Here is a 27859-nt window from a genome sequence, read left to right as displayed (position 1 = left end):
AGAAAGTAGACAGAAATACCTCAAATCAAAACAGACAGATCTTTGCAGATCCTGTGTCACTGCAAGTATTAATAAATGTCCCCTATGAACGAACACGTTCTCACCATCTTGCTAACTTGCTTCAACTAGTTACCTCAGCAAAAGACACAGTGTGCTGAAACTCCCCACAGAAGGAACAGGATCTCTCAATAGACCTATATTTATCAAAGATATTTAATTAATAACTAATGACCTCCAGACCAGAAAATGCCCACACGGGGTTTACCACTAAGTTCTTCTAAACATTTAAGAAACAAAATTTGAAATACATTATAATATTTTCTAAAGATAGAAATGGGGCGATACTTTCTGGTTTAATCTTGAGCAATCTCAGCATTATCCTAATGCTAATATAATAAGAGAAGAATACTGTATAGCAATGTAGCTTTCAATACACTGTCTTTACTGTAAGTATAAGAATCCCTGGAAAGATCATCAAATTAAATCACATGTTAGTAGAAAAAAATATACTACGTGAATACTGTGTTTTTTTCCTATTCACTTGGTTTGACATTTAAAAATTAATTAATATAATATATCATATATACAACCTAAAGAAAGAAAATTATATGATCACACTAGTAGATGCAGAAAAAGCATTTGACATTATATCTATGGAGTATGAAAAACAAAACGAAACAAACAAACAAACAATAAACCAGTAGCACAAACCACAACAAGTTAAAGTAAAAGGATACTTGTCAACACAAGGGACAACTTGCTATTTAGATGGGAATGAAGGCCTGTATGACTTCTTTTGCCTTATTTTCAAAATTGCACTGGTCACCAATGGGTAGGAGGCTCAAAGAAAGGTGTCACTGCTCGCAGCTGACACACTTGTCATATAAAGCATGTTAATGAACCAACAGCAGCAACAACAACAAATCCTAGTTAGTCAGTGTCAAATAAAACCATCCTTGAAAACAAGGGGACAATTAGAGTTGAGGAACAAAGGGTTATTTTTAAGTACATCTTTTTATAAGCAATAATCAAGCAGTAATTGAAAATTTTAAAATGTCATTAATATCCTGAAAATGATGAGCTGGGAAAAATGGTTTAGGAAATAAAGGTGCCCTTCACTGAACCGGATGAACTGTGTTTAATCCTAGGGCCCCATATGATATAAAAAGAACAAAATTGTCCTTTGACCCCCTACATGCATATCTTAGCACATGCGCACCCTCCCCAATAATAAATTAAAATGCAGTAAAGAATTATGTATCTCTAAACGCAATAGTTATAACTACATCTAAGTATGTATTACTTCTCTATGAAGAAAATATAAAATTCTGATAAAAGAAATTTGTCTAAACTAATAGAGTAATATTCTACATTTATGACTAGAAAGTTTCACTATTGTAATTAAAAACTCAATTCTTTCCATCTATATCTGTAAATTAATTAAAACTCCAGTCAAAACTCTGGGGAGTTATTTTATGACTATTAAGGAAAATTTATAGTTGATATGAACAGGCAAAGAAGCACAGAATAGGTAACATTTTTGAACAAGAATGACAACTTTAGAAAAGTTACATCCAGACTTATTATAAAGTGAACAACAGTGTAGGGAAGGTGATGTTAGTGAAAAGATGGGAAGACTGAACAATGTGATACAATGTATAGGGTAGGAATTGTTCCACAGAAATCTAACCCATTAAAGAACACAAAAGAGACATAATGAAGTAGGGATATGCTTTCAACAAAAGATGCTAGACCATTGTATGCAAAAAGGGAATACCAGAATAGAACTTACACCATCTTAAATATTAAATCAAAATACAGAACAGGAAAACCCCCAAGTACTGAGTAGCTAACTGAGAAGTCCTAGATGGTACTGGATTTGAAGATGAACAGTAGGTACAGTTGTAAAGCACATTCTAGAAAACGAACAATGCATAAACCAGACTTTAAAAAAAAAAAAAACTTCTCTGAAAATGACACTATCAGGAGACTGAGAAGACAAAGCACAGGTTTAAGAAAACATATTTGCAAAACTGTGATCAGAGGTTGGTATCGCAAGTATACAAAGAGTTCACAATGTAAGAAAACCCACAGCACGTTTTTTTTAATGGGCAAAATATCTTCAACTAACACCCCATAAAGAAAGTTCATATTCCACCTGGGAATCACAGATTAAAAGAAGACTTTAGTACCACAGGTTTGTATGTATTGAATGGCCAAAGGAGGGCACCGATAGAACCAATTCCTGCTGAGGACATGGAACGAGAATGTTCTTTCATTGTTTAGAGTCGTACATAATGTCATTTTGCAGGACGACTTGGCACTTTGTTAAAATAAACATACTGCTACTATCTTTACTATGTAGTCCATTATCACAATGGGGGAGACTTCCCTTTTTTTTTTTTTCGGTTGGTTGATTTTGGTCTTTTGGATACTGAATTTCACTAAAGAGTTCTCCACTTAATTTTCGTAGGAGTAAATTGTAAAATCTATTAATAATAAATAAAATAAATAAATAACAAAAACATCTCTAAACATAAATAAAACAACAAAAATATCTCTTAAACCTAATATCGGTTCTTCCTTCCTTATTTCTTTCTTTTCCTTCTTTCTTTCTTTCTTTCTTTCTTTCTTTCTTTCTTTTTTCTTTCTTTTCTTTCTTTCTTCTTTCTTCCCTTCCTTCCTTCCTTTTTTTTTCTTGACTTTATTTTTTCTTGGATATTTTATGTATTTACATTTCAAATGTTATCCCATTTCCCCCATCTCCTATACCCCCTCCCCCTCCCGCTGCTTCTATGAGGATGCTCCCACTCCCATCCATCCACTCTAAGCTCTACACCCTGGCATTACCCTACATTGGGGAAACGAGCCTTCACAAGACCAAGGGCCTTTTCTCCTATTGATGATGGACAATGCCATCCTCTGCTACATATGTGACTGGAGCCCTGGGTCTCTCCATGGGTACCCATTGGTTTGTGGTTTAGTCCCTGGGAGCTCTGGTGGGATCTGGTTGGTTGATATTGCTGTTCTTCCTATAGGGTTGCAAACCCCTTCAGCTCCTTCAGTCTTTTTTTCTAATTCCTCCATTGGGGTCACCTTGTTCAGTCCAACGGTAAGCTGCTAGCATTCTTATCTGTATCAGTAGGGCTCTGGAAGAGCCTCTCAGAAGACACCCATATCTGGCTCCTGTCAACAAGCACTTCTTGGCATCAAAATTAGTGATTGAGTTTGGTGGCTGCATATGGGATGGATGGCCAGGCTGGGGAGTCTCTCGACCTTTTCTTCAGGCCCTGCTCCACTCTTTGTCCCTATATTTCTTTCCATGAATATTTTGTTCTCCCTTCTAAGAAGGAGTGAAGCATCCACATTTTACTCTTCCTACTTCTTGGGCTTCATATGATCTGTGAATTTTTTCTTAGGTATTCCAAGATTTGGGTTAATGTCCACTTATCAGGGAATGTATACCATTTGTGCTCTTTTGTGACTGAAAAACCTCACCCAGGATAATACGTTCTAGTTCTATCCATTTGCTTATGAATTTCATGAAGTCATTGGTTTGGATTAGCTGAGTAATACTCCATTGTGTGAATGTACCATATTTTCTGTATCCATTCCTTTGTTGAAGGACATCTGGGTTCTTTCCAGCTTCTGGCTATGATAAATAAGGCTGCTATGAACATAGAGGAACATGTGTCCTCGATATATTTTGGAGCATCTTTTAGGTGTATGTCCACAAATAGTATAGCTGGGTCTTCAGGTAGTACTAAGTCCAATTTTCTGAGGAACTGCCAGACTGATTTCCAGAGTGGTTGCGCCAGCTTGCAATCCCACCAACATCCACATCCTGACCAGCATCTGAGGTCACCTGAGTTTTGATATTAGCTAGTCTGACTGGTGTGAGGTATTATCTCAGGGTTGTTTTGATTTGCATTTCCCTGATGACTGAAGATATTGAACATTCAGTATTCCTCAGTTGAGAATTCCTTGTTTAGCTCTGTACACCATTTTTTAATAGAGTTAGTTGCTTCTCTGGAGTCTACCTTCTTGAATTCTTTGTATATATTAGATAGTAGCCCTCTATCAGATGTAGGATTGGTAAAGATCTTTTCCCAGTCTGTTGGTTGCCATTTTGTCTTATTGACAGTATCCTTTGCCTTACAATTGTAAATGCTTTATGAGGTCCCATTTGTCGATTGTTGATCATAGAGCATTAGCCATTGTTGCTCTGTTTAAGAAACTTTCCCCTGGGCCTGTGTGTTCCTGGCTCCTTCCTACTTTCTCTTCTATTGGTTTCAGTGCATCAGATTTTATGTGGAGGTCTTTGATCCATGTGGACTTGAGCTTTGTACAAGGAGATAAGAATGGGTCAATTTGCATTCTTCTACATGCTGACCTCCAGTTGAACCAGCACCATTTGTTGGAAATGCTGTCTTATTTCTATTGGATAATTTTAGCTCCTTTGTCAAAGATCAACTGACCACAGGTGTGCGCATTCATTTCTGGGTATTCAATTCTATTCCATTAATTAACCTGCCTGTCTCTGTACCAATACCATGCCTTATTGATCATAAATGCCATGTAATACAGCTTGAGGTCAAGGGTGGTGATTCCCTAGAAGTTCTTTTATTGTTGAGAATAGTTGCTTGTATCCTGTTTTGTTTTGTTTTGTTTTTTTTGTTTTTGTTTTTTTTTTTGCTTTTTTTTGTTATTCCAAAAAAGAATTTGAAAATTGCTCTTTTCTAACTCTATGAAGAATTGAGATGGAATTTTGATGGGTATTGCACTGAATCTGTAGATTGCTTTTGGCAAAATGGCCATTTTTACAGTATTAATCCTGCCAATCCATGAGCATGGGGGATCTTTCCATCTTCTGAGATCTTCTTCAATTTCTTTCTTCAGAGGCTTGAAGTTCTTATCATACACATCTTTCACTTGCTTGGTTAGAGTCACACCAAGGTTTTTTATGTTATTTGTGACTATTGTGAAGGGTGTCATTTCCCTAATTTCTTTCTCAGCCAGTTTATCCTTTGAGTATAGGAAGGCTACTGATTTGTTTGTGTTTATTTTATATCCAGAGACTTTGCTGAAGTTGTTTATCAGCTGTAGGAATTCTCTGGTAGAATTTTTCAGATAAGTAAACTATATTATTACATCATCGGCAAATAGTGATATTTTGACTTCTGCCTTTCCAATTTGTACTCCTTTGACCTCTTTTTGTTGTCTCATTGCGCTGGCTAGGACTTTGAGTACTATATTGAATTGGAAGGGAGAAAGTGGGCAGCCTTGTCTCATCCCTGATTTTAGTGGGATTGCTTCAAAGGTTCTCTCCATTTAGTTTGATGTTAGCTACTGGTTTGTAGTATATTGCTTTTAGTGTGTTTAGGTATGGGCCTTGAATTCCTGGTCTTTCCAAGACTTTTATCATGAAGGGGTGTTGAATTTTGTCAAATGCTTTCTGGGCATCTAATGAAATGATCATGTGGGTTTTTTTTCCCTTGAGTTTGTTTATATAGTGAATCATGTTGATGGATTTTTGTATAATGAACCATCCTTGCCTCCCTGGGGTGAAGCCGACTTGGTCATGGTGAATGATCATTTAGATGTGTTCTTGGATTTGGTTTGTGAGAATTTTATTGAGTATTTTTGCATTGATATTCATAAAGGAAATTGGTCTGAAGTTTTTCTCTCTTTGTAGGGTCTTCGTGTGGTTTAGGTATAAGTGTAATTGTGACTTCAAAGAATGAATTTGGTAGTGTTCCTTCTGTTTCTATTTTGTGGAATACTTTGAAGAGTATTGGTACTAGGTCTTCTTTGAAAGTCTGATAGAATTCTAGAATTCTGCACTAAGCCCATCTGATCCTGTTTTGTATTTTTTTTTTGATTGGGAAACTTTTAATTATTTCTTCTATTTCATTAGGGGTTATGGGACTGTTTAGATGGTTTATCTGATCCTGATCTAACTTTGGTATCTGGTATCTGTGTAGAAAATTGTCCATTTCCTCCAGATTTTCCAGGTTTGTTGAGTATATGCTATTGTAGTAGAAACTGATAATTTTTAGAATGTCCTCAAATTCTGTTGTTAAGTCTCCCTTTTCAGACAGTGATGAGACAGTGATCTTAACCTCTGAGTCATCTCTGCACCCTGTTTAGTGTCTTTTTCATGCATTTTATTCAGTGTTTAAATTTTTTCATTACAGATTTAAATTTGGATTTTTTTTTTTAATTTGAGTAATGTCTCTCTGCCCTCTGGTTAGTCTGGCTAAGGGTTTAATCTGTCTTGTTGATTTTTTCAAAAAAAAAAAAAAAAAACCAGCCTAGTTTGGTTGATTTTTCATATAGTTATTTTTTTTTCCTACTTGGTTGATTTCAGCCTTGAGTTTGAGTATTTCCTGTCTTCCACTCCTCTTGGGTGAATTTGCTTCTTTTTGCTCTTGGTCTTTTAGGTATGCTGTCAAGCTGTTAGTGTATGCTCTCTCTAATTTCTTTTTGCAGGCACTCAGAGCTTGACACTGGCACTGCTTGAAACTCTTGGCACTGTTTTCATTATGCCCCATCAGTTTGGGTATGTTGTGCCTTAATTTTCATTCTAAAAAGTCTTTTATTTTTTTCTTTATTTCTTCCTTGACCAAGTTGTCATCAAATAGACCACTGTTTAGCTTCTATGTGTATGTGAGCTTTCTGATGCTTTTGCTGTTATTGAAGTCCAGCCTTAGTCCATGGTGATCTGATAGGATGTATGGGATTATTTCAATCTCCTTGTTTCTGTTGAGGTCTGTTTTGCAACCAATCATAAGGTCAATTTTTGAGAAGGTACCATGAGGTACTGAGAAGAAGGTATATTCTTTAGTTTTAGGATGAAATGTTCTATAGATGTCTGTTAAATCCATTTGGTTCAAAACTTGTGTTAGTTTAACTTTGTCTCCATTTAGTTTCTGTTTCCATGATCTGTCCATTTATGAGGGTGGGGTGTGGATATTTCTCACTATTATTGTGTGAGGTGCAATGTGTGCTTTGAGGTTCAGAAAGTTTCTTTTATGGATGTGGGTGCTCTTGCATTTGGAGCATAGATGTTCAGAATCGAGAGTTCATCTTCGTAGATTTTTCCTTTGATGAATATGAAGTACCTTTCCTTATCTTTTTTGATAACTTTTGGTTGAAAATTGATTTTATTTTATATTAGCATGGTTACTCCAGCTTGTTTCTTGGGACCATTTTCTTCGGAAAAAAATTCCCAGCCTTTTACTGTTAGGTATAGTCTGTCTTTGTCATTGAGGTGTGTTTCCTGTATACAGCAAAATGCTGGGTTCTGTTTTTGTATCCAGTCTGTTAGTCTATGTCTTTTTATTGAAGGATTGAGTCTATTGATGGTAAAACATATTAAGGAATAGTGATTTTTTTCTTGTTATTTTTGTTGTTAGAGGCAGAATTATGTTTGTGTTTGTTACAAGAAGATTATTTGTTGCTTTTTCTAGGGTGCACTTTCCCTCCTTGTGTTGGAGTTTTCCTTCTATTATCCTTTGTAGCATTGGATTTGTGGAAAGACATTGTTATAATTTGGGTTTGTCATGGAAAATCTTGGTTTCTCCACCAATGGTAATTGGGAGTTTTGCTGGATATAGTAGCCTGAGCTGGCATTTGTGTTGTCTTCTAGCTTTCATAGTATCTGTTGAGAAGTCTGGTGTAACTCTGAAAGGTCTGCCTTTATATGTTACTTGACCTTTTCCCTTACTGCTTTTTAATGTTCTTTCTTTGTTTTGTGTATTGAGTGTTTTGACTGTTATGTGGTCCAATCTGTTTGGAGTTCCATAGGCTTCTTGTATGTTCATGGACATCTCTTTCTTTAGGTTAGGGAGTTTTATTCTACAGTTTGTTGAAGATATTTACTGGCCCTTTAAGTTGGGAATCTCCATTGTCTTCTATACCTAATATTCTTAGGTTTGGTGTTCTCATTGTGTCCTGGATTTCCTGGTTGTTTTGGGTTAGAAGCTTTGCTTTTTGCATTTTCTTTGACTATTGTGTCAATGTTTTCTATGGGATCTTATGCCTCTGTGATTCTCTTCAATCTCTTGTATTCTATTGGTGATGTTTTTGTCTATGACTCCTGATCTCTTTCCTAGGTTTTCTATCTCCAGGGTTGTGTCTCTTTGCGATTTCTTTACTCTTTTTATTTCCATTATCAGGTCCTGGATGGTTTTGTTCAGTTACTTTACCTGTTTGGTTGTGTTTCCCTGTAATTCTTTAAGGTATTTTTGTGTTTCCTCTTTAAGGGCTTCTACTTATTTACCTGTGTTGGTCTGTATTTTTTTTAAGGATTTATGTCTTGTCCCTTCATCAAGATCATGAGATGTGATTTTAAACCCAAATCCTGTGGGATATCCAATATTTGTTGTGGTGTGAGAACCTGTTCTGATGATGCCATTAGTCTTGCCTGTTGTTTAGGGTTCTTATGCTTGTTTCTCATCTGGTTATCTCTGAAGAAGTTGGTCTTGGTGGGTTGCTGATTGAGCTGAGAGCCTCGAGCCTGTGATCTTGAAGTGAGATCGGCTTGTTGGCAGGTATTGTGTATGAGAGCTGTGGGACAGCCCATGCTCTGGATACAAATGGACACTGGAAGGGTCTTGTCCTAGGCTGTTCTGTGGCTCCTGTGCCCTGTGTGCTTCTGGGGTCTCCCCTTGGACAGTCAATGGAGAGAAACTGGAGTCTCACCTGTGGGTTAAGAGCTAAGCAGAGAGAGTGCTCCTAGTAGACCAGCTCTCTGGTGGCGGGTTTTGTGTCACAGCCCCAGCCCTGGGTGCAGCTGGAAACTGATGTTTTAGTTATTAAAAATAAAAAAGCAAAAAAAAACTGAAGAAAATATACAGACTAAATATAGCTGGGCATTTTGGTGGCCACCTGTAATCTCAGCACTCAGTAGGTTATAGCAGCAATATTATAAAAACAGTGCCAAGCTTGGCTACAATCACAGCAATGTTTAAAAATAAATTGGGGCAAAATTTACTTTTAAAAATGCTATTACTAAGAAAAGTAACATGATGTTAAAAGAGACTCTCCACTCAGATCCACTAGCAATTATAAATGTAGGTACACATATTCCCCAAACCCTCAAAGTACATTAAACAAAAATGTACAGAATTTTAGGGATCCAATTAATAATATCATCATCATAACTTCTTTTTAAAGAATATACACGTTATGTATTATTTGATAAGCATATTCTACCCCTTCACCCTTTTCCACTGACCTCCCTTTTTATATCCATACCTTTTAATGTTTATTTTTCCCTAAATAACTCCCAATTATTTTTATTTAATATACACATACATGATTTTAATAATGGACATGCTGTTGTGAAAGATCAAGTAGGAAAGATCACCTAAGTGATGTGAATACTTCTACAAATGAACCAGTATCTTTAATGGACTTCTATAATGGTAGAACATATATTCTTTTATATAGGGTATAAAACATGTCTCAGAATATTTTAAAATTTGGATTTCAGAAAGTATGTCCTCTGATAATTGAATTAAATTAGAAATCAACCATAAGAAAATTTTGAGTTAATAATTAAAACAAGATGTTTTTAAATACCTTTGTGGGGGATCTCCTGTTGTTTTAGTGTTCTTCCTTTTTCTTTCTTGTTTGTTTTCTTTTCTTTTTTTTTTTTTTTCAGATTACTTATTGTGAATATAGAGTTCAGCCTGCATGTATGCTTGCAGGCCAGAAGAGGGCACTAGATCTCATTATAGATGATTGTGAGACACCATGTAGTTGCTGGGAATTGAACACAGGACCTCTGGAAGAGCACACAGTGTCTTAACCTCTGAGCCATCTCTGCACCCTGCTTAGTGTCTTTTTCATACATTTATTCAGTGTTTAAAGTTTTTCATTATAGACATCTTTTACTGCCTTGGTTTGGTTCTATCAAAAGAAAAGAATTTTGAGGCTGTAATAAATGTGATAGTATTTAAAATTTGTAAACAACAAAGAGAACAATTTGGTAAATAGACAACTTTAGAAGAAGAATCTTTGATAGCCACACAGAAGATCAACCTCCAGACTACATAAGAACTCAAAAGCCTTAAGCTCCAAAATCCCTGCACAATTCACTCAATAAAAGGGCCAATGTAACTAAGAGTTTTCAGAAAATATGTTGAAAATCCTTAGGGATCCAAAAAATATACAGTCATACAGCATTGAGATTACATCTTATTCCTACCAGAATGATAAGTATCAAGAAATAAATAACAGCAAATTCCGGGCATGGAAATATTATTGATTACAGATGCATGGAAATAAATGTAGAAATTCCTCAATAAGCTACGAGTAGGTCTAGCATATGACCCGATTACCTCACTTCGAGCTATAAGCTCACTTCAAGCTGTAAGCCCAGACTCCATAAATCAACATACATCGGAATGTTTATTGCTGCCCTGCCCTTAGTAGTCAAGTTATGGGATCATCCAAAGTATTCATTAACAGAAGAAATGATAAAGAAATTATGCTGTACTTGCACTTGGAGCTCTATGTAACCAGAAAGAAGAGCATTACAACAGTTGCAGAAAAATAAACACAGCCGAAGATGATGACGATATCACTTGTTTCTATCTCTCATTTCTTTGTGGCTCCTAGGTTTTCATGCATATACGTAAAGTGACATCGAATATACATATATGTAATCATATTTTTGTGTAGAAGCAAGAGCTTACATGAAGTGGGAATGGATGGGAAAATGAAAGAGGTGAGGAAAAGGTACATGATATAGTTACGGGAAACGAATCCTATCACTACGCGTAATGAATATATACCAATAAAAAAATCTGTGTTAAAAGTACTACCGGGCTTTTAAATTTTAAAATATAATTGGAATTTAATGAAAAGTTTTCATGTAGAATCTGCCTATGTTACTGTTGAGATTCGTGAGGAATGACCTTGATTCTGATCTTTTCCCCTAGAGATCATAAAGAAGAGACATTTATATAGGATCTTGGACTCTTTTTTTTTTTTGGAAGAGAATATTCTCCAATCATCCTTAATAACTTCTATTTTAATTCTAACCCTTAAGATTCACTTGTAAACATCTTTAAATTTCTATGCAATTAATGAAAATGCATCAAGCTAACTGCAGCCCAAAGGAAGGTCCAAATAGTGATGCCCTCAGACTTCAGCCACTAGCCAAGTGCTTGCTAGTCCAAAAAGAAGCTATTCCTCTACCTGAAAATTCTGAGCATTTAAACTTAGTGAATGTTTATTTTGTACATCTTGTTCTAATCACTGAGAATCACAGCAATAAATGATTTCGTTTCTGCTTTTAGCCACCCTGTTATCTATTACATCATGCTAGCCTGACAAATATGAAATTAACTCCAAATACATATAAAAAGCAATAAATAAAATAATAAAGGCATACAAATACTTAAACTGGAATGAAAGCACATGTCCCTACTTGCAATATTTTGGAAGCAGAAACAGGCAGTGTTTGAATACTGTTCCACAAAGGAAATTCCACGCCAAAATGGGCTACATAGTAACCCCCCCTCACACATACACACACACATACACATTCATAAATATGCATATATACATGTATATGTGTACATAAGTATATGTATGTGTGTAATATACCTATATATTCATAAACACACATATATGTATATACATATATGCATACACATACACATGTGCTTAAACATATACATGTACATGTGGAGAGAGCGATTACATCTAACTTTGCTTCTTAGGAATGCTTGTTATAAAGCAATGGTTCTCATCCTCAGGTTCATGTTAGTACTTCCTTGGGAGCTTTGAGGAAACCTCATGACCAGACTTCACCCAAATAAACCAGGATGCCTCCTGCATCATGGCTTTCTAATCTCCCTAGCCGCGTTCACTGTGCAACCAAGCTTGAAAACCATCATTATGGAAGACCAGGAAGGATGTAAAAGAATGGTTATGATTTCGGTTGAAAGGTACAGAGAATTAAAGCACTTGCAAGAGTCTTCTCTTTAAAATAACTAATTTATTTTTACTCTTCCAACACCAAGTCAATTATAATTCTCTGAAAAGCATTTTCTGACTTCCCCCATATCCATAAGAATCTTAATAATGTAAGTTATCACTACTTTATGAACTTTGCTCTATTCCAGATGACATAACAAGCACTTTAATTATGCTTCAATATTATCTTCCTCAAAGACACTAGGAGACAGGTAGCAGGATTAGTATTTAATTTTACATACAGTGAAAAAAAAACTTGTCAAGGTAATACAACCAAAACACAGTGGAATTGGTTGTAGAACTACAAAATTCGTGTTCTGAAACATGACCTACTGGGCCTATGTAGCTTCTCACATAGCCCAGGCTATCCTATTACTTACTGGGAAGCATTCGTCATACTGGGAAGCATAATACACTGCAATGCTTTTGTGATGTGATGACCAGACTTTATGTGATGACTCACATATTCATCCAATAACAGGTTTGGAAATTATTCTCAATGTCTATGCTGATAGAACTATGAAGACTAGAAATTAGTAGTGTGGAGCGCACATCAACAAGTAACTTGACTGGCCAAATCCTGCTGGCCCCTTCTTTTTATAAATAAAGGATTTTTTGAGACACAACCATGGCCACTGGTTGATTGGTCTGTTACCTGCAGTGACCTTCATATTACAGGATTGCTGTAGACTAGTTATGGCAACGATCTTGCTACAAGGCCTTACCATTTTACTGTCCTGCTGTTTAGAGCAAGTTTAACAACCCATAGTCTAGAGCACAAAACATGGAAATCTAATGCCCACCCAATGATATGCAGGCTGTGGTACCCACGCTGTTGGAACATTAGAAAAATACATCTAAAAGTAGGATGTAGGGCAAGCAGTTCCTACAAGGCATGGTGTTGGAAACCTTGGTGCAGTTACCTAGATCAAATGGAGCAACCACATCAGTGAGATCATGTCAGAGAGACAAGAAGTAACTATCTAAGTAATAGAATAGATATATTTATGTGATGCTAAGTCATTTTATGTACCTCATGAAAATGTAATTTGACTTTATTTTTGTTACTTTATTAGAGAAGGATATATGGGCATGGCCTTGTTATATGGTCCAAGTTGCTCTTGAAGTCATGATTATGCCTCAGAGTACTGGGATCATAAACATGCATTACAATGCTCAGCTAACAGATTTTCTGACTCTCATCAGACCGTCTAAAGATACCCATGGCAAAATGCACTTCTGAAGAATGGCAGTTCTGGGGTGTTCTTGCACAGTAACGTGAGTACCGTTAACAATTATGCACTGTACATTTTTGGAAAAGCTAATAGATAGGTTCTTACAACTTTCACCGTAAGGAAAAACTAAATAATGAAGGTATTAAAATATTATGTATATGTGCATTATGAAAAATATTACTTCGTTAATGTGTTTATATTGCCATATGTCAATTTAAAAGACTCTAACTTGAAAGAAACACTAAATACTTGTAAATAGTTATTTGTTAACTAAAATGACCGGTTCCTAGATAAAAAAAAGAATGAAAAATGGGTGTCAGGTTGTCCTTTGTAGATATTGAATTGATTGGCCTATCAGAACCTCATCTTCTTCAACCCACACAACACACAGCTTAGTTTGGGAAGCCAACACCATTGCCAATTTGTAATCCCAGAACTCAGTAGTCCAGGCAGGACAATATGGAACTCAAGGTCAGTCTGGATTACTCAGTGAGAACCTGCCTTAAAACAAGAGAAATGTTGCAGAATGTTTGATCACATTGTGTACCCCAAGACTGTGAACTGGTAGAACCTTGTGGTGTGTCTCAGCCCTGTGTACACCTTAGCCCGAGCGCTTTCAGTTTATTGTTAACAAGTACTTATGGTATGGCTCAGTCCTTACACTCACCTTTAATCCAAGAGCTAAAGAAAGGCATCCCTAGATCAAGAGGCAGAACCAGCAACCAGCTGACAAGGAGTGCACATGAGTAAACAGACGGAGGGACATTAAGCTGGAAGGCATTTAAGACAGCGGGAAGAAGGAGAAAGCTGTTCCTTCCGGGATGCTGGTGGAGTGGGAAGGTCAGCTGGGTGCTTTCTCTGCCTCTCTGAGCAAACAGGCTTTTACCACAGCATCTGGCCCCTCCGTCTTCATGTACTAAAATGGAGCAGCTGGGATTTTGTTTTATAAAGCAGAGAAATGGTCAGAAAGCTGCCGTTCTTTCTATTTTTCATTGTTGTGATTATATCCACACAGTAATAATCTATGAAGTGGTTGCAACAGACTTTACCTGGAAAATTCATGGGCAGCTCGAAGGGCTTCAGAGACTCCAAACCTCCAATATCACCCTCACAAATTTCAGCCATGATCTTCTTAATTTTGAGACCTGTGATTTTAATCACCTCTCCTGTTGACAGGCAGCACTCATTGCCAAACATCTCATAAACAGACCCTGAAAAAAAAAAGAAAATATTCTTTTTTTTATAAAAGTTCAAAAGCAAAGAACACACAGCCATGAAAGCCTCATACGCACTGTTCTCACTCAATTCCTCCCTTAGCTAAACAGGAATTTAACCTGACTCTCCCAAATGGACACCATGTAGCAGAATCATACTGGATTTTCACTTCAGCCACTGGGCAAAGAATAAACAATCTTGCTTGTTTTTTTGTTTTTGTTTTTGTTTTTTTTCATTGAGTTTATGGTTCCCCCATCACCATTAGCTCATTTATGCAAGGTCAAGCTACAGTCACCCCTTCCCTGCTAGGATTTTTGGAACATTTTGCCAGGTCACAGAATTAGCCCGTATAAGTCAACAGCAATTAGAGTATGTACTGCAAACCAGGCTGTAATGGAATCCAAGACCCCAAGACAGAGCGGTCTGGGTACCAGGACTTCACACTAACAGCGTCCTATTTATATCTCAGATCTGGTTCTTGTCTCCTTGCCCATTTTTGTCTGTTGCTTTTTGATAAGCTGGAAACAGCACTCAGTACCTTTACGGCAATAGGTGGCAGACCAACCCAGCAAAACAGAAAGAGTTTCGTCGGTTCAGGATTTCGGCCTCTTTGACAAACCTTTCATCACAGATGCTAATGGTAGGCTTTTGTTCCTTTATTTTCTTCTAGTGTCTCCCAAAACATGGAGAGCAAGCAGTGGAGCAATCAAACTATAAGCTCCAGAGAGGGGAGTAGTCATAGTTCTGGGCAGTCGGCCCTAGTCTAAAGAGACCTCCTGGCACCTTCTCTGAAATACAATTGTGTCACAAATGAACAGTAACCGACAACTGGATTGTGGAGCATTAACAACCGCAGGCACTCAAAGAGGACAGCAATTTTTCCCTCCCTCCACGATCGCTCAGAGCTTCTTGACCATGCTAAACATAAGGTTCTGAGGACAAAATGCTAGCTTTGTCTGCTTTCTGAATTTTTCTCTTTTGAAATATAAATTCTCCATTTCCCTTTCTTCTTTAGTGCCCTCACAGACTATGGTTGGATAGATGGCAAGATATTATAATCCCTTCACAGCATTCATTAGTTTCTGTAAGAGTTTCTACAGCCGGAATTTTCACGCAGTTCAAAATGCTCTGACCATATCCAGGCCGTGGCACAAAGGAAATCTGAAGGGACTTGATGCATGTAGGGACAATTTGCATAGAGACACAGCCACCCCTAGGCAACCTGAGAAAACAGATGTCCATCAGACAGAGACGGACAGACTAGAGTGAGGATTGACTTTCCTGGTTACAAACAAAATGACAGTCACATGTTAAAGAGCAATTCTCTGTGTTAGCATCTGCATGATGTAGGGAAGAGGGCAGGGAAGCTCCCAAGCAGAAGTCCAACCTGTGAACGCTATCATCCTGTGCACACAACATCAGTTCTGAAGATTAGCTTGTCTGGTCCTCGAGCTTTTAGCATCTGACCCACAAGCCCCATTTGCTTTCTCATACTTTTCTCTCAACTACTTATGCACCCGTACCTTCATTAGCCTTAGCATATGCAGTTATCTGTTTCGAGTACTTTATGGAATAAGCTGGGGTATAAAATAAATAATTTTAATAAACATGGTAATACTTTCTGCTAGTGACCTCAGAACACTTTTTTGCTATGATAAATCACACATGAATATTTTATACTACTACTAGTATATCATTTTTATGAGTTTAATTTTTATTACTCCCAATTCAAGCTTAGGGTTAATTAGGAAAAAATATATTACATTATATTTTTCAATGATTACAACACACCCTTTTCACTTAGTAAACCGAAGATGTTAGGCCTTGTGATACACACACACACACACACACACACACACACACACACACACAGAGTCTTCATCCCCAGAAGCTTGGTCCTGCAAACTATTTCAAAAGAGCAGGAAGAAGCCATAGTATACAAAAATGCAGAATGTTGTGAAGTCTCAGAGGCAATTTGTTTCAATGGGGGAAAAAAGTAAGGGGAAGGAATCCAGGAGGAAACAGCGGCAGATGTGGCGTCAAAAGATGAGTCACGTGATGAGTCACATGATGTAAAGACCTGCAGAGGAATAGCACTGGGAGGGCACGGAGTTGTGGAAAGAAACTTCTGGAGACTTTAAGCCGTGTATTAGGCCTAACCTGGTAAGTAAGAGGGAAGGGTTTTGCTTTTGTTTTTAGGAAGGGGTAGATGGAGAGAGTTACAATTATACATTTTTTTATTAACTTTATACTGAACAAAACAATGGTGTGAAGTATAAAACTTTAAAGTCGGGGAATCTACATTTCCAGTTATCAGAGTCTGGGAACAAATACCAATTTAATAAGAGGTCATTTGTACTCTAGACGTTATCTACCCAAACTCTTAGTACACCACGTCACCCGGGAGCTTATTAGAATCTCGGTCAGACTTGCTGAATCAGAGCCCGCATTTTTAACAAGGTCCCCGGATGATTAATAAGCACATTAAGATTTGTAAAGCACTGGTCTGGGCTGCAAGTACACAACTGAAATAGCCTCTGTTTGAGGGTTGTTGCAAAACAAATCAGAGAAGAATGTGCCATCCTCCCACAGAAACCTTTGTCACTGAGGTGGGGAGGGGGAGCAAAAAGAATTACAATACGTGTTAAGGAAAGATTTTTCTTTATCACATGAAATAGGACACAGTACAATTGAACAACTTTTAGCTGAAAGTGTTGAACTTAATTTCAGTACAATGTGTATCTATTCTTCAATATGATTTATAGCCAACTGACTGGCTGGGAATGCCATCTTCTTTCAAAGGTTCAAAGGGGTCCCAAATTCAAAAGATAAATTTGTGCAAGATTGTATATCCATTTGTAGGGGCAAGAAGCCAGAGAATTGTGTGACAACAAAATTATGCATTTTAGCCACCATATGAAACGCTTCTGTTCCCTCTTTAAGCATCTATCTCTCTACTTAACAATAAAAAGAAATTCACGTCTTTTATTACTATTAAGATAAGAACATCATGTAAATGTTAACACAGAAAACTTCGCTTTAACACATGACTAACTTTTTGTTTCTAACAAAATGAGAAAGTCACTATTCACTATTCTCTATAATGGTTTGTCTATGCTTGGCCCAGGGAGTGCACTATTAGAGGTGTGGCCTTGTTGGAGGAAGTGTGTCACTGTCGGGTGGGCTTGGAGACCCTCCTCCTAGCTGCCTGAGGATGCTGTCTGTTCCTGGCTTCCTTCAGATGAAGATGTAGAACTCAGCTCCTCCTGCACCAGGCCTGCCTGGATGCTGCCATGCTCCCGCCTTGACGATGATGGACTGAACCTCTGAACCTGTAAGCCAGCCCCAAGTAAATGCAGTAAAACCCCAACTAAAACACGCCCTCCATCCCTCCCTTCCTCCCTCCCTCTCTTTTTCTCCTTAGAAAATGTCTTGTGTTGTCCAGGCTGCTCTTCAACTCATGTTGAAGCCCAAGAAGCACACGGACTTCTGATTTTCCTGCTTCCAGTTTCCCAGGTGCCTGGAAATACATCTTGTGCTGCCATACCCAGTTTACATGGTGTTAGAGATCCAACCAAGAGCTTTGTACTAAGCCGCACAACACCTTCACCTGTACTGTACTTGAAAGACGGCTCAGGAGCTGCCAAAATTAAGGAATTATGTCAGTGACAGGTAACAAGAGCATATAGGTACTTGTAGAAACAGAAACAGGCAAGTTTCCCATATTTTGCTCTTACCAATCTAACACCTCCTAAAATATGTTTTCCTGAGTTTTAATATAACAATGAATTTTAAAAATAGGCAACTTTCATATCCTCAGAATAAATACATATGTGTGATTACTTTTTAAACTTTTGCTGAGATGTGTGTCTGAAATATGTTTGCTTCTATGTAGACATACATATTCAAGTAGTTTTCACTCCATTTTAACCAGGATACATGTATTTTGAATAGCAAGCCTCGAATCTATTAAATCTTTACAGGCTGACTCTTTCCAAGTCAGAGCATATATATTCAGGATAATGCCAAACATCAGAGCAAACCGGAACAAAGCAGCTTGTTTTCGGTGATCAAACACTGCCCCTGAAGGCTCTAATGAAAGAGCCATGTGCCTTTGAAATCACCTTTTCCGTAATGCTGCTTTGCTCAGTTAAAAAGACACATTAATATCCTCTTATGAACTCATCCCTTACTTGACAATCCATATGAGAAATGCTGTGATCACCTAGGAACAGCTGAGACAATTGGCTCAATAGACTTCTTTTCTTCCTTCCATTTCTCCTCAAAGTTAAAAACTGTGGCAGTCAGGAAAGAGAGAGCTCCATTGTTTGGAAGTTTTCTTCTTTGTGCCCAAATACGCTATGCTGCAGACTATGTTGTGTCCTTCATTCCCTTACCTCTTCATAGACCTGCCTAAGTTCGATCAACCCTAGAGATTCAACTAACACTCATCCTCAGAGCCTCCTTACCCTCAACCTAAAGAAATGCTCGTTTCCGCCTGTGATTTAATACCACTTTGTGCAAATTACCAGGTCGACTTTTAGAGACTACCATCATAGCTTGAATTGGTACATAATTGTTTTATTAGTGACATAATGTTCATTCGGGGATTTAGCATGGTTTCCCAATAAATCGGCAACATGTTCATTAAATGGACAAACTCTTCCACAGTTACTAAACAGTTTTGTCCCACTCTAGAGGCCTAGTGAATGTCTTCATTACTAATCTTTACCATAAATGATAAGTTATTGGAACTGTATCGCTGTCTTTTTATGTGAGCATGTTCTTCTATTCAAGGGTCTGTGTGAGCTGTATTTCCTATCGGTATATTTACTATCAAAGCGATAAGCACATGCCAAATTGTCTGGCTGCCTTCTGAATAAAGAATATAGCAGGCATATGGTCCTTTGATGTGGTTTCTATGTATAGTTTTCCATATTGGGTACAAGGGGCTGAACCTCTGGCCTTATGCAGGTTACATAGTCATTCTACAACTGGGCTACATTGCCATCCCCCTTTTCACGTTTTATTTTGACACCAGGTCTCACAAAGTTGCCTAAACCGGTCTAAAATGTGCATCCTCAGTCTCGTGAGTCACTGGGTACCACCAGGCATAGCCGTTATTTTCCTTTATATTTGGCAACTCTACATGCTGGACTTTATAGTGGCAATCATGTGAATATTTGTAGTAGACAGGGATGAGTTACAAAGTCTTACTTTAAAAATATAGCTGCTAGTAGTTGCCTACGGTATATAAGCTAGTATATGACAATGTCTAGCGAGCCTTACCAATAGACATATCTTTGCTCCTTGTAAATATGTTGATGACTTCCTCTCCAGGCATAGTATACATTATCAGGAAACAGTCTGCCCATAAAGGAAGCCTCTAAATGTGAAATTATTATTTTGGAATCATATCCCTAAACATCGTGGCTAATAAAACACTAAAGATACTATCAGAGAGAGCTTTTCAGCTTTTCTGTACAGTTTACCACGTGAATGAAGCTTAAAGGAACCATAATTGGAATGGATGTTTGCATGAGAGGGTGTCTATAAAAAGATGTTCCTACCCACTACAAGACCAAGACAAATTCTTTTCCACCATCTAAAGAATATATCTAAAACTAGATGAACATGCTATTCAAATGCAGTGTTGGGAATCACTGGGTACATGGATAAACAAGCCTGTTGCTTAACTAGCAGTAGGGTAACATTCTGATTGTTAATGAGAACTGACCTTTCAAGTTCATGCTTTGCTCATCCCAACATGTCAGTCAAAAGAGTAGTAAAAATAATGATGGCTGCACTCAAAAGGATCAAAGGAAGATTTCTATAGATGTGAAGAAGAGGGGCTTCTTCTCATTAATGAGGAGCTAAAATGTTATCTAAGAAGCCAAGCCTAAAAAGTGAGAGCGTGTAAGACACTCCAGTATATATAGGCAAAGCTTTAAAAATCTATATTTGGGGCTAGGTGTGGTGGCACGTACCTTTACTCTCAGCACTCACGAGGCAGCAGTAGGCACATTTCTGTGAGCAGGTGGCCAACCTGTTCTACACAGTGTCAAAAGCCATCTAGGAAAGGCTAAAGCGTGCAAGTGAATTTTCTGGAGATGGCCCACCATTTTTCATCGACTACGGTGAGTGAGCTCTAAGTTGCAGGGTTTTTAGAGACTTCATCCCAGGATTGCTTTGTGCTGCTGATGTCTTTCCTGCCACTATTACGTAACCTAATCATTCCTGGGCATTAGCCTACTCTACTGGGCAGATTTTCTGCAGATCCACATGAAGATGTATTCTCATGTAGTAATGCTGTGTAGACAAATCGATGGTTTCACAATTCCTGATTAGGATTTTATAGAATTCCTAAGTTTATACAAGTAATTTCAAGCCCTCTATAAAATAAAAGCTGCAAACAGAGCCCTGTAAACCTTCCTGTGCCATGGGCTAATTGCAGTGGGAAAGGAAGCAGGCTTGAAACAAATTTACAATCAAGAAAAACATACCTTCTTGGTTAGGTGTAAGATCATTATCTGGTAACTAAAGGCTGTAAACTGGGAATGGACTATTTATTTTAGGTACAAGGACAGAAATCATCTATGCAAAACTTCAAAACTAATAAGGCACAATGTAAATGATTTGTCTCCTGACAAAACCAGGCTAACTTATGACATAAAAATTATTGCTTTAAACTGATAAAGAACTTATGGGGGGCTAGTAACAGATAATGAATGTTTAATGAGATACTGGTCTAAATAGAAAGATGTGTAAGCAATTCTTTTGTAACTTCTTATTCTTTGTTGATCTATGGCGGGAACTATTACCTTAAACTGATATGAACTTACAGGACTTAAAAAATACCTAGAAAACCATGTGATCAATTATCCTGAGAAACTATAAAAACTGAGAACCACTGTAAAACAACGGTGTGACTTTCTTTAACGTTATCCAGTATATGTGCCTCTGTTCTTTCTTTGATCTTTTCTTTTCTTTCCTTTCATTTTCTTTTCTTTTCTCTTTGACTCGTGAACAGTTAATGAACTCCATGCCTCTTGTCTGGCCATCAAGGGACTCTTGAACCACAGAAAAAAAGAGCCCAAATGTAGCAGTGAGTTAGTTAAACTGCTTTATGCTCCTGGCAGTTCATACCAGCCACCTGCCAGAACCCTCTAATTCACGAATTAGGTGCAGGCCTAATTTCAATATACATATGGCTTGGCATTTCTAATCCTCCTATGGCTAGCATACATTTCCCTCCAGTATTCCTGGCCTAACACCTTCTAAACTCTGTATTTCATCTCTGCTATTCATTACCTTCAGGGGAATCCCCCACCCTCCATGCGGCTGCATTCTCTTTCCACCTACGTGGTGGATGGTTTCTCTCCTGCAGCTGTTAAATCTGATTCTTCCCCCTACAAGCCATGTATCTTTGCCTAGTCAATGGCTATATGGCACTTCTTTATTATCAGTTGAAGCCAGCTGGAACCCTCAGGTCTGGAAGCACCACTTTTGGGGAGCCAAAATAAGACAAAGCATTAGAACCAATTCTCAGCACTCAAGTAGTTAGCTTCTTTTCTTAATCTCCTGCAGCTATAAGCAGAAGCTAGCTGCCAGCAACCAGTGGCTTTTGGTCACAGAATAGCAAGAGCGAGTTAAATTTCCAGAGGCTATCAGCTTCTGGCCCCCAGAAGAGTGAGTGAGAGTTAAGGCCAGAGATTGTCAGCCTTTGATCTTCATCCTTTGCTGTTTCCCATCTCAATACCTTTGAAAGGCAGGGAATGTCCTCGGCAACATAACAAATTCCAGGCCAGCCAAGGCTATCTACTGATACTGTATCTCAAATAAATGAAAATAAAATGTGAACAAACAAAATCAATGAAAGTCCTTATGGATTGGGAAGAACTGAAACAAATGAAAGAGAGGAGAGAGAGAGAGAGAGAGAGAGAGAGAGAGAGAGAGAGAGAGAGAGAGGGGAAGAGATTAAAATATGTGTCTCTGACTCCTTACCCTGTTCTTGGGATGCTTTCCTCCTAGTGGGTTGTCTTGTTTAGCCTCCCTAAGAGGGCTCTTTACCTTGTCTTGCATCTTGTTTTGTCCTGTTTTGGTGTTGCCTCTTATAGGGTCCCTCTTTTCTGAAGGGAAATGTACAGAGAGTGGATCTTGGGGAGAGGGGAGTTGGGGATGAGAGCTGGGAGGAGTCAAGAAAGGGGAAATATGGTTGGAAGGAATGTATTAGATGAGAAAGTCTATGAGAGAGAGAGAGAGAGAGAGAGAGAAGAGCTGAACTTCCTAAATACTCTGAGTAATAAAAATTCAATCATAAGAGTTTTACTCACTGAGGAGAAATAATTCATTGCCTTCTATGGCAAAGTCTATTAATTTAACCTAATCGTTAATATTGCACTATAATGTTCTGCACATGCTCATTATTACTGATGTAATCTTTAAAATCTGTGTTGATGGTTGCTAGAGCAAAAAGATGGGGTAGAGGGGCAGATATCCCTGTACGAAATGGGTATTTCTCCTACGTAGCTCAAAAGCCTTTTCTATTCTATAATAATGGGACAGATCCACAGTTCTTCATGTCCTAATACTATTGTTGATCAAGTACCCCTGTATTTTACCCAAATCTCTAGCAACAGAATGACATGACAAATAGTAATAAAATATCTTGGGAGTTGGCTCATTGGTTTTGTAGTAAGGGTTTGATATCAAACACACGTTTTTACTTTTAAAAGCCTGCCTATGTTTTATAACTCACATATTGAGTAAAGCTACTATATACCTAAAGTTGTAAAATGGTTCTTTATATCCCACCAAATGACTATGAATACACCAGTTGTGTTGATTATCCAAGGTCTCAGGTGTAGTATAAACAGCTTTATAAAGCTTCGCCATGTTAACTATTTCCTTAAAGTTGCTATCATTAATAAAGTACTTAATTACCTATTATGCTTATAAATTGTGGTATAGAAATCAAGAGTGAAGTTTTTAAAAAATTTTTTACCAGTATTTTGAAGGCCAGGTTCATTGTACTAAATAGTAGAAATTATTATTTTGTGTGGGTTGTTTTCCTTAATTTTTATCATTCATTTTACTCGTAACTTATCAAAGTACCAGTGTGGTATGCAGTAGAATAATAAAACAAATAAGGTCCTCACTATAAAGAGGCATTTAATGAGTATTGTGTAGAAGCACATGACCACAGCCAAACAGGGATGCAGGGGTACTTTCAAGTGACCCAAAAGTAAACAGAAAAATCTCGTACACAGAGTTTTTCGGTATTGTTAAACTTAACTGTTTGACTCTATTGATGGGAGCAGAGCGTGGGGAAACATTCGAATCAACTCGACAGTAGCAGTTCTAACTGCAAGCTATTACAGTAAGATTCTGGCTCCTACGTTAGTCTCTCCTGAGTTGTACTGGACAAGTGCTTGGCCACAGTTGACCTGAGATGCCCCGAGTTGCTGTATCTACACAGGCCTGAGCAGGCTAAATCCTTAGATGAATTTTGTGAGTTTCCACTGAAGAGCTTGGCCTTGGCTAGTATTTCACTATGAGAAAGATGAAAAAATCTGTAGTATATTCTACCAGTTTTCAACCCTGACACATTTCCAATGGACTCAGAATGATTTAATAGTCATCTTCCACATAAGGTTCCTAGGGACAAAGAAAATTTATCTCCAGACAGTCTTGCTCTCTGACTTATGCTGCTTCCTTTAACCCCTTTTGCATGTTATTTACTTCTAAAGATTTTAATCCTTGAGCTGATTTGCTAACAAACTCTTTACCAAAAGAAATATAACAAGAGATAGTCACTCATACTTCATTTATTTGAGGAAAGCAGCTGTCCACACTAAGGTACAAAAGTCAACCTTTATAATGACCACAGATTTATATAGCCTAAAGGTAGCGATAGAATGAAATTGAACATAAAAGTCTGTTGCCCTTTTACATCTCTTGTGTGAGCCTGGAACTCAGATACAACCTCATGTTATGTACTATCATGACTGACTCTACACACCAGCTTTCCTGAGTGGTTGTTCAAACTATCTCTGGACATATTCACTGGAGAAATTCCACTTGTTGTAAAGATTTAAAAAAAAGATGACTTGTGTTATTTTTTAGTAATTCTCACTGCTAAAACATTTTTCATTTTATTAAGAATCACTTATATTTCTATAGGATAGACACAATCTTTTAGCCCTTAGGATAATATAGAAAACAATGATGTTAACGCTTCTGTGTAGAGACTTTGAAACCTTTAAACAAGACAACCATCCACTGTCTATTCTCAAAGGGGAAGTTGTCAAACCCATCGGAGATTGTTCAGAGTTTTGGTGGCTCTGAATGGCACCATGTATAATTACTTGAACCATAGCTTTCATAAACATAAAGGCTCTCTTCAAGTTGTACAATATGGTGATACCCTGCCTTTGAGAAATATGTGTGCTTTAGTATCTAGAAAGAAAGTTTGAAAGACATGTTAAGAATAGCTAGACATCTCAAGTTAGCCATAGTCTGCTTTGCAGGCTGGGATGGCTAATCTTCGTTGTCAACTTGGAAGATCTGGAATCGTTTAGGGACACACTTCTTGGTGTAATTTTGGTGGCATTTCCAGAAATACCTACCTGAGAAGGGAAGACTCTCCATGATTGTAGGGACCACTATCATGTGAGGTTGGTCCCAGCAAATTTGTTTTTATAGCAAGAAAGCTAACCGGGCACCTACAATCATCACTGTTGCCATGACTTCCTGTGTATTCCCCTAAAATAAAGCTTCCTCCCTAAAACAGCAAAATTCCTATAATAAAAACATTAAAGTAACTGAAAACCTCCTAGTAAACCTGTGGGTTGCAACCCTGTTGTGGTGTGGAGATTAATCCTTTTCATGGGGGTTCTATTTCAGACATCCTTCATATCATATTCATAACAGTAGCAAAATTAGTTATGTAGGAGCAATTAAAATAATTTTATGGTTTGTTATTCGTTACAACATGAGAAACTGAATTAAAGGATCACAGCACTAGGAAGGTTGACCGCTCTAAAGACATTCCATTGTTGATGCCAAAACACGAGGTTTGTTCACTCATGGACAGTAGAAGTTTTTATCATTCTTTGGTTATAAGACTCAAATTTTTTGAATGTTAGAAAATAATATTACTTTGAAATTATAGTTTTTATTGAAAGAAAAGTGATATTTTAATAATTAGCAAAAATCTTTGTATATGAACATAAGAATAAAAACTGGTTGGACTCATGGGTCTGTCCATGTGCACTCTTTGGATGGTGGTTTAGTCCCTAGGAGCTCTGGTTGGTTGGTATTGTTGTTCTTATGGGGTTGCAAGCCCCTTCAGCTCCTTCAATCCATTCTCTACCCCTCCAACTTAGACCCTGTTCTCAGTTCAATGGTTGGCTGCGAGGGTCCACTTCTGTATTTGTCATGCTCTGGCAGAGCATCTCAGGAGACAGCTATATCAGGCTCCTGTCAGCATGCACTTCTTGGCATCAGCAATATTTTCTGGGTTTGGTTGCTGTATGTATTTGGGCTGGATCCCCAGGTAGGGTAGGCTTTGAATGGCCTTTCCTTCAATCTCTGCTCCAAACTTTGACCAGATGCATATGTAGCGGAGGATGGCCTTGTTGGGCATCAATGGGAGGAGAAACCCTTGGTCCTACCAAGGCTTGACCCCCCCAGTGTAGGGGAATGTCAGGGTGGGGAGGCAGGAAGGGGTGAGTGGATGGGTGGGGGAACACCCTCATAGAAGGGGAGGGGGGATGCGATGGGGGTTTATGGACCGGAAACCGGGAAAGGGGATAACATTTGAAATGTAAATAAAAAATATCTGATAAAAAATTAAAAATTAAAAAATAAAAAATATTAAACATTAAAAACTAAATTAGAACAACTCTATGGTTATTACATGGTATGGTTTAGTCTAAGAGGAATGCAGTATTACAGAAAAGGATTTCTTCCAATGCTAAAAAGAAAGTTGGGCAACAATTTCTCAACTACAGTGAGAAAGAAAACCAAATACAATGTATCAGTATTTGCTTTCAAAATCAGTTCTTTGTATCACATCAGGAAAAGCAAAAACAAAACAATGTTTTGGAGATCGAAGCTTTTGCATTACAAGGCCTTTCTTATTGGGGGAAGTAAAACCTAGGTCAAGAAGAAGAAAGTCACAGAATTTATCTTTCCCTGATAAATTGGGAAGGGAACAAAAGAGTCTGCTCTTAGCAAGGTTGTAGCTCAGGGCTGAGAGTGAGCCCCGCTCAACCTCAATGCTGAGCTGACTTTAACATCCCATCTCATTTAAAGACAAGCCTCTGCACAGACACGTTTTATGTATATGTTAGAGTAATGTTCCTAACTTCGTGAAAACTATTGTTTTATCAATCTAATATTGGCTATGGAACGTTTGGGTTTGGTTTTCAAAAGGACTAGTCATTTACAACAGACTCCCGGAAAGGCAATGATAAGGCACGCTTGCTCCCTTTAGTTGGAAATGTATAGCATTGAAAAACTTCATAGATACTGAGTTGTATTGGTCTTTTCCATTCTTTTTAAAATTTTGATTTACCTTCTTTCATATTCTGATTCACTGACCTACGTTTGTTTGTTTGTTTGTTTGTTTGTTTGTTTGCTGTAACATAAAGAAGAGATAATTAGAGGCCTAATGTGACTGCAATACAATGAACATTAAGTCAAATGTGGTGACACATACCCATGACTCCAGCTGAAGGAGACAAACCTGACTGAGATAAAGAGCAGGAATTTGTTTTAAGAGACAAAGAAGGCAGAAATAGAAGGCTCGAGTCCAACTAAAAAATGCAGCAAAAAAGTCATATGGAAAAACCTCCTGTTTTGTAAGTAAATTACATTTTAAAATGTAATTTTTAAACTTGGATTACAGCGCCTGAATGGATAATGGTGTTCACAGAACCCATGAGTTATGAGACAAAAGTCCCAGTGCCAGAGGCAAATTGTTGGTCAGGGACCTGAAGATCCTAGAGGTCCCCCAAATAATACAAGCTACCACCATTGCTCGTGACTGCCCATAAGAACTAGATGGTGAGACACTGTCGCTAATGGCACACTTAGTACCAGGACATAGAGAAATCAGGCTGGACCTGAACTGCATGCTTCTACCTTGCTGACTTGCTTTCGCAGTGCCCAAAGATGCCGTGAAAGGTCCTGTGTGAGGAACGTTGTCACCAACCTTACCTAGATATGGATCTTATGAGCTAAATACCCACCTGCCAGGAATGAAGCACTCACGGGTGTAACAGTGTTGAGACTACCAATGAAGCACTCATGGGTATAACAGTGTTGAGACTACTTTGGGGCAATCAATCACTTTCTGATTGGCTCTGATGCCCTCTTCACTGGAGAGAACTCATGACTGATCCTGTCGA

The 27859-nt window shown here is 37.9% G+C and overlaps 1 protein-coding gene across 1 annotated transcript in view; it reads right to left on the bottom strand.

Moving 5' to 3' along the window:
• The window catches only part of Themis (thymocyte selection associated), a 202710-nt gene that overhangs the window by 147185 nt on the left and 27666 nt on the right, over positions 1-27859 (bottom strand). The window contains exon 2 of the mRNA XM_032896390.1: positions 14279-14440. Coding sequence (XP_032752281.1) covers positions 14279-14440 — 162 coding nt within the window. The remainder of the gene's footprint in view (positions 1-14278; positions 14441-27859) is intronic.

The sequence above is a fragment of the Rattus rattus genome, chromosome 2, assembly GCF_011064425.1.
Source record: "Rattus rattus isolate New Zealand chromosome 2, Rrattus_CSIRO_v1, whole genome shotgun sequence".
NCBI lineage: Eukaryota > Metazoa > Chordata > Mammalia > Rodentia > Muridae > Rattus > Rattus rattus.
Note: the sequence above shows the minus strand (reverse complement) of the source record. Positions and strands in the feature narration are given on the sequence as shown.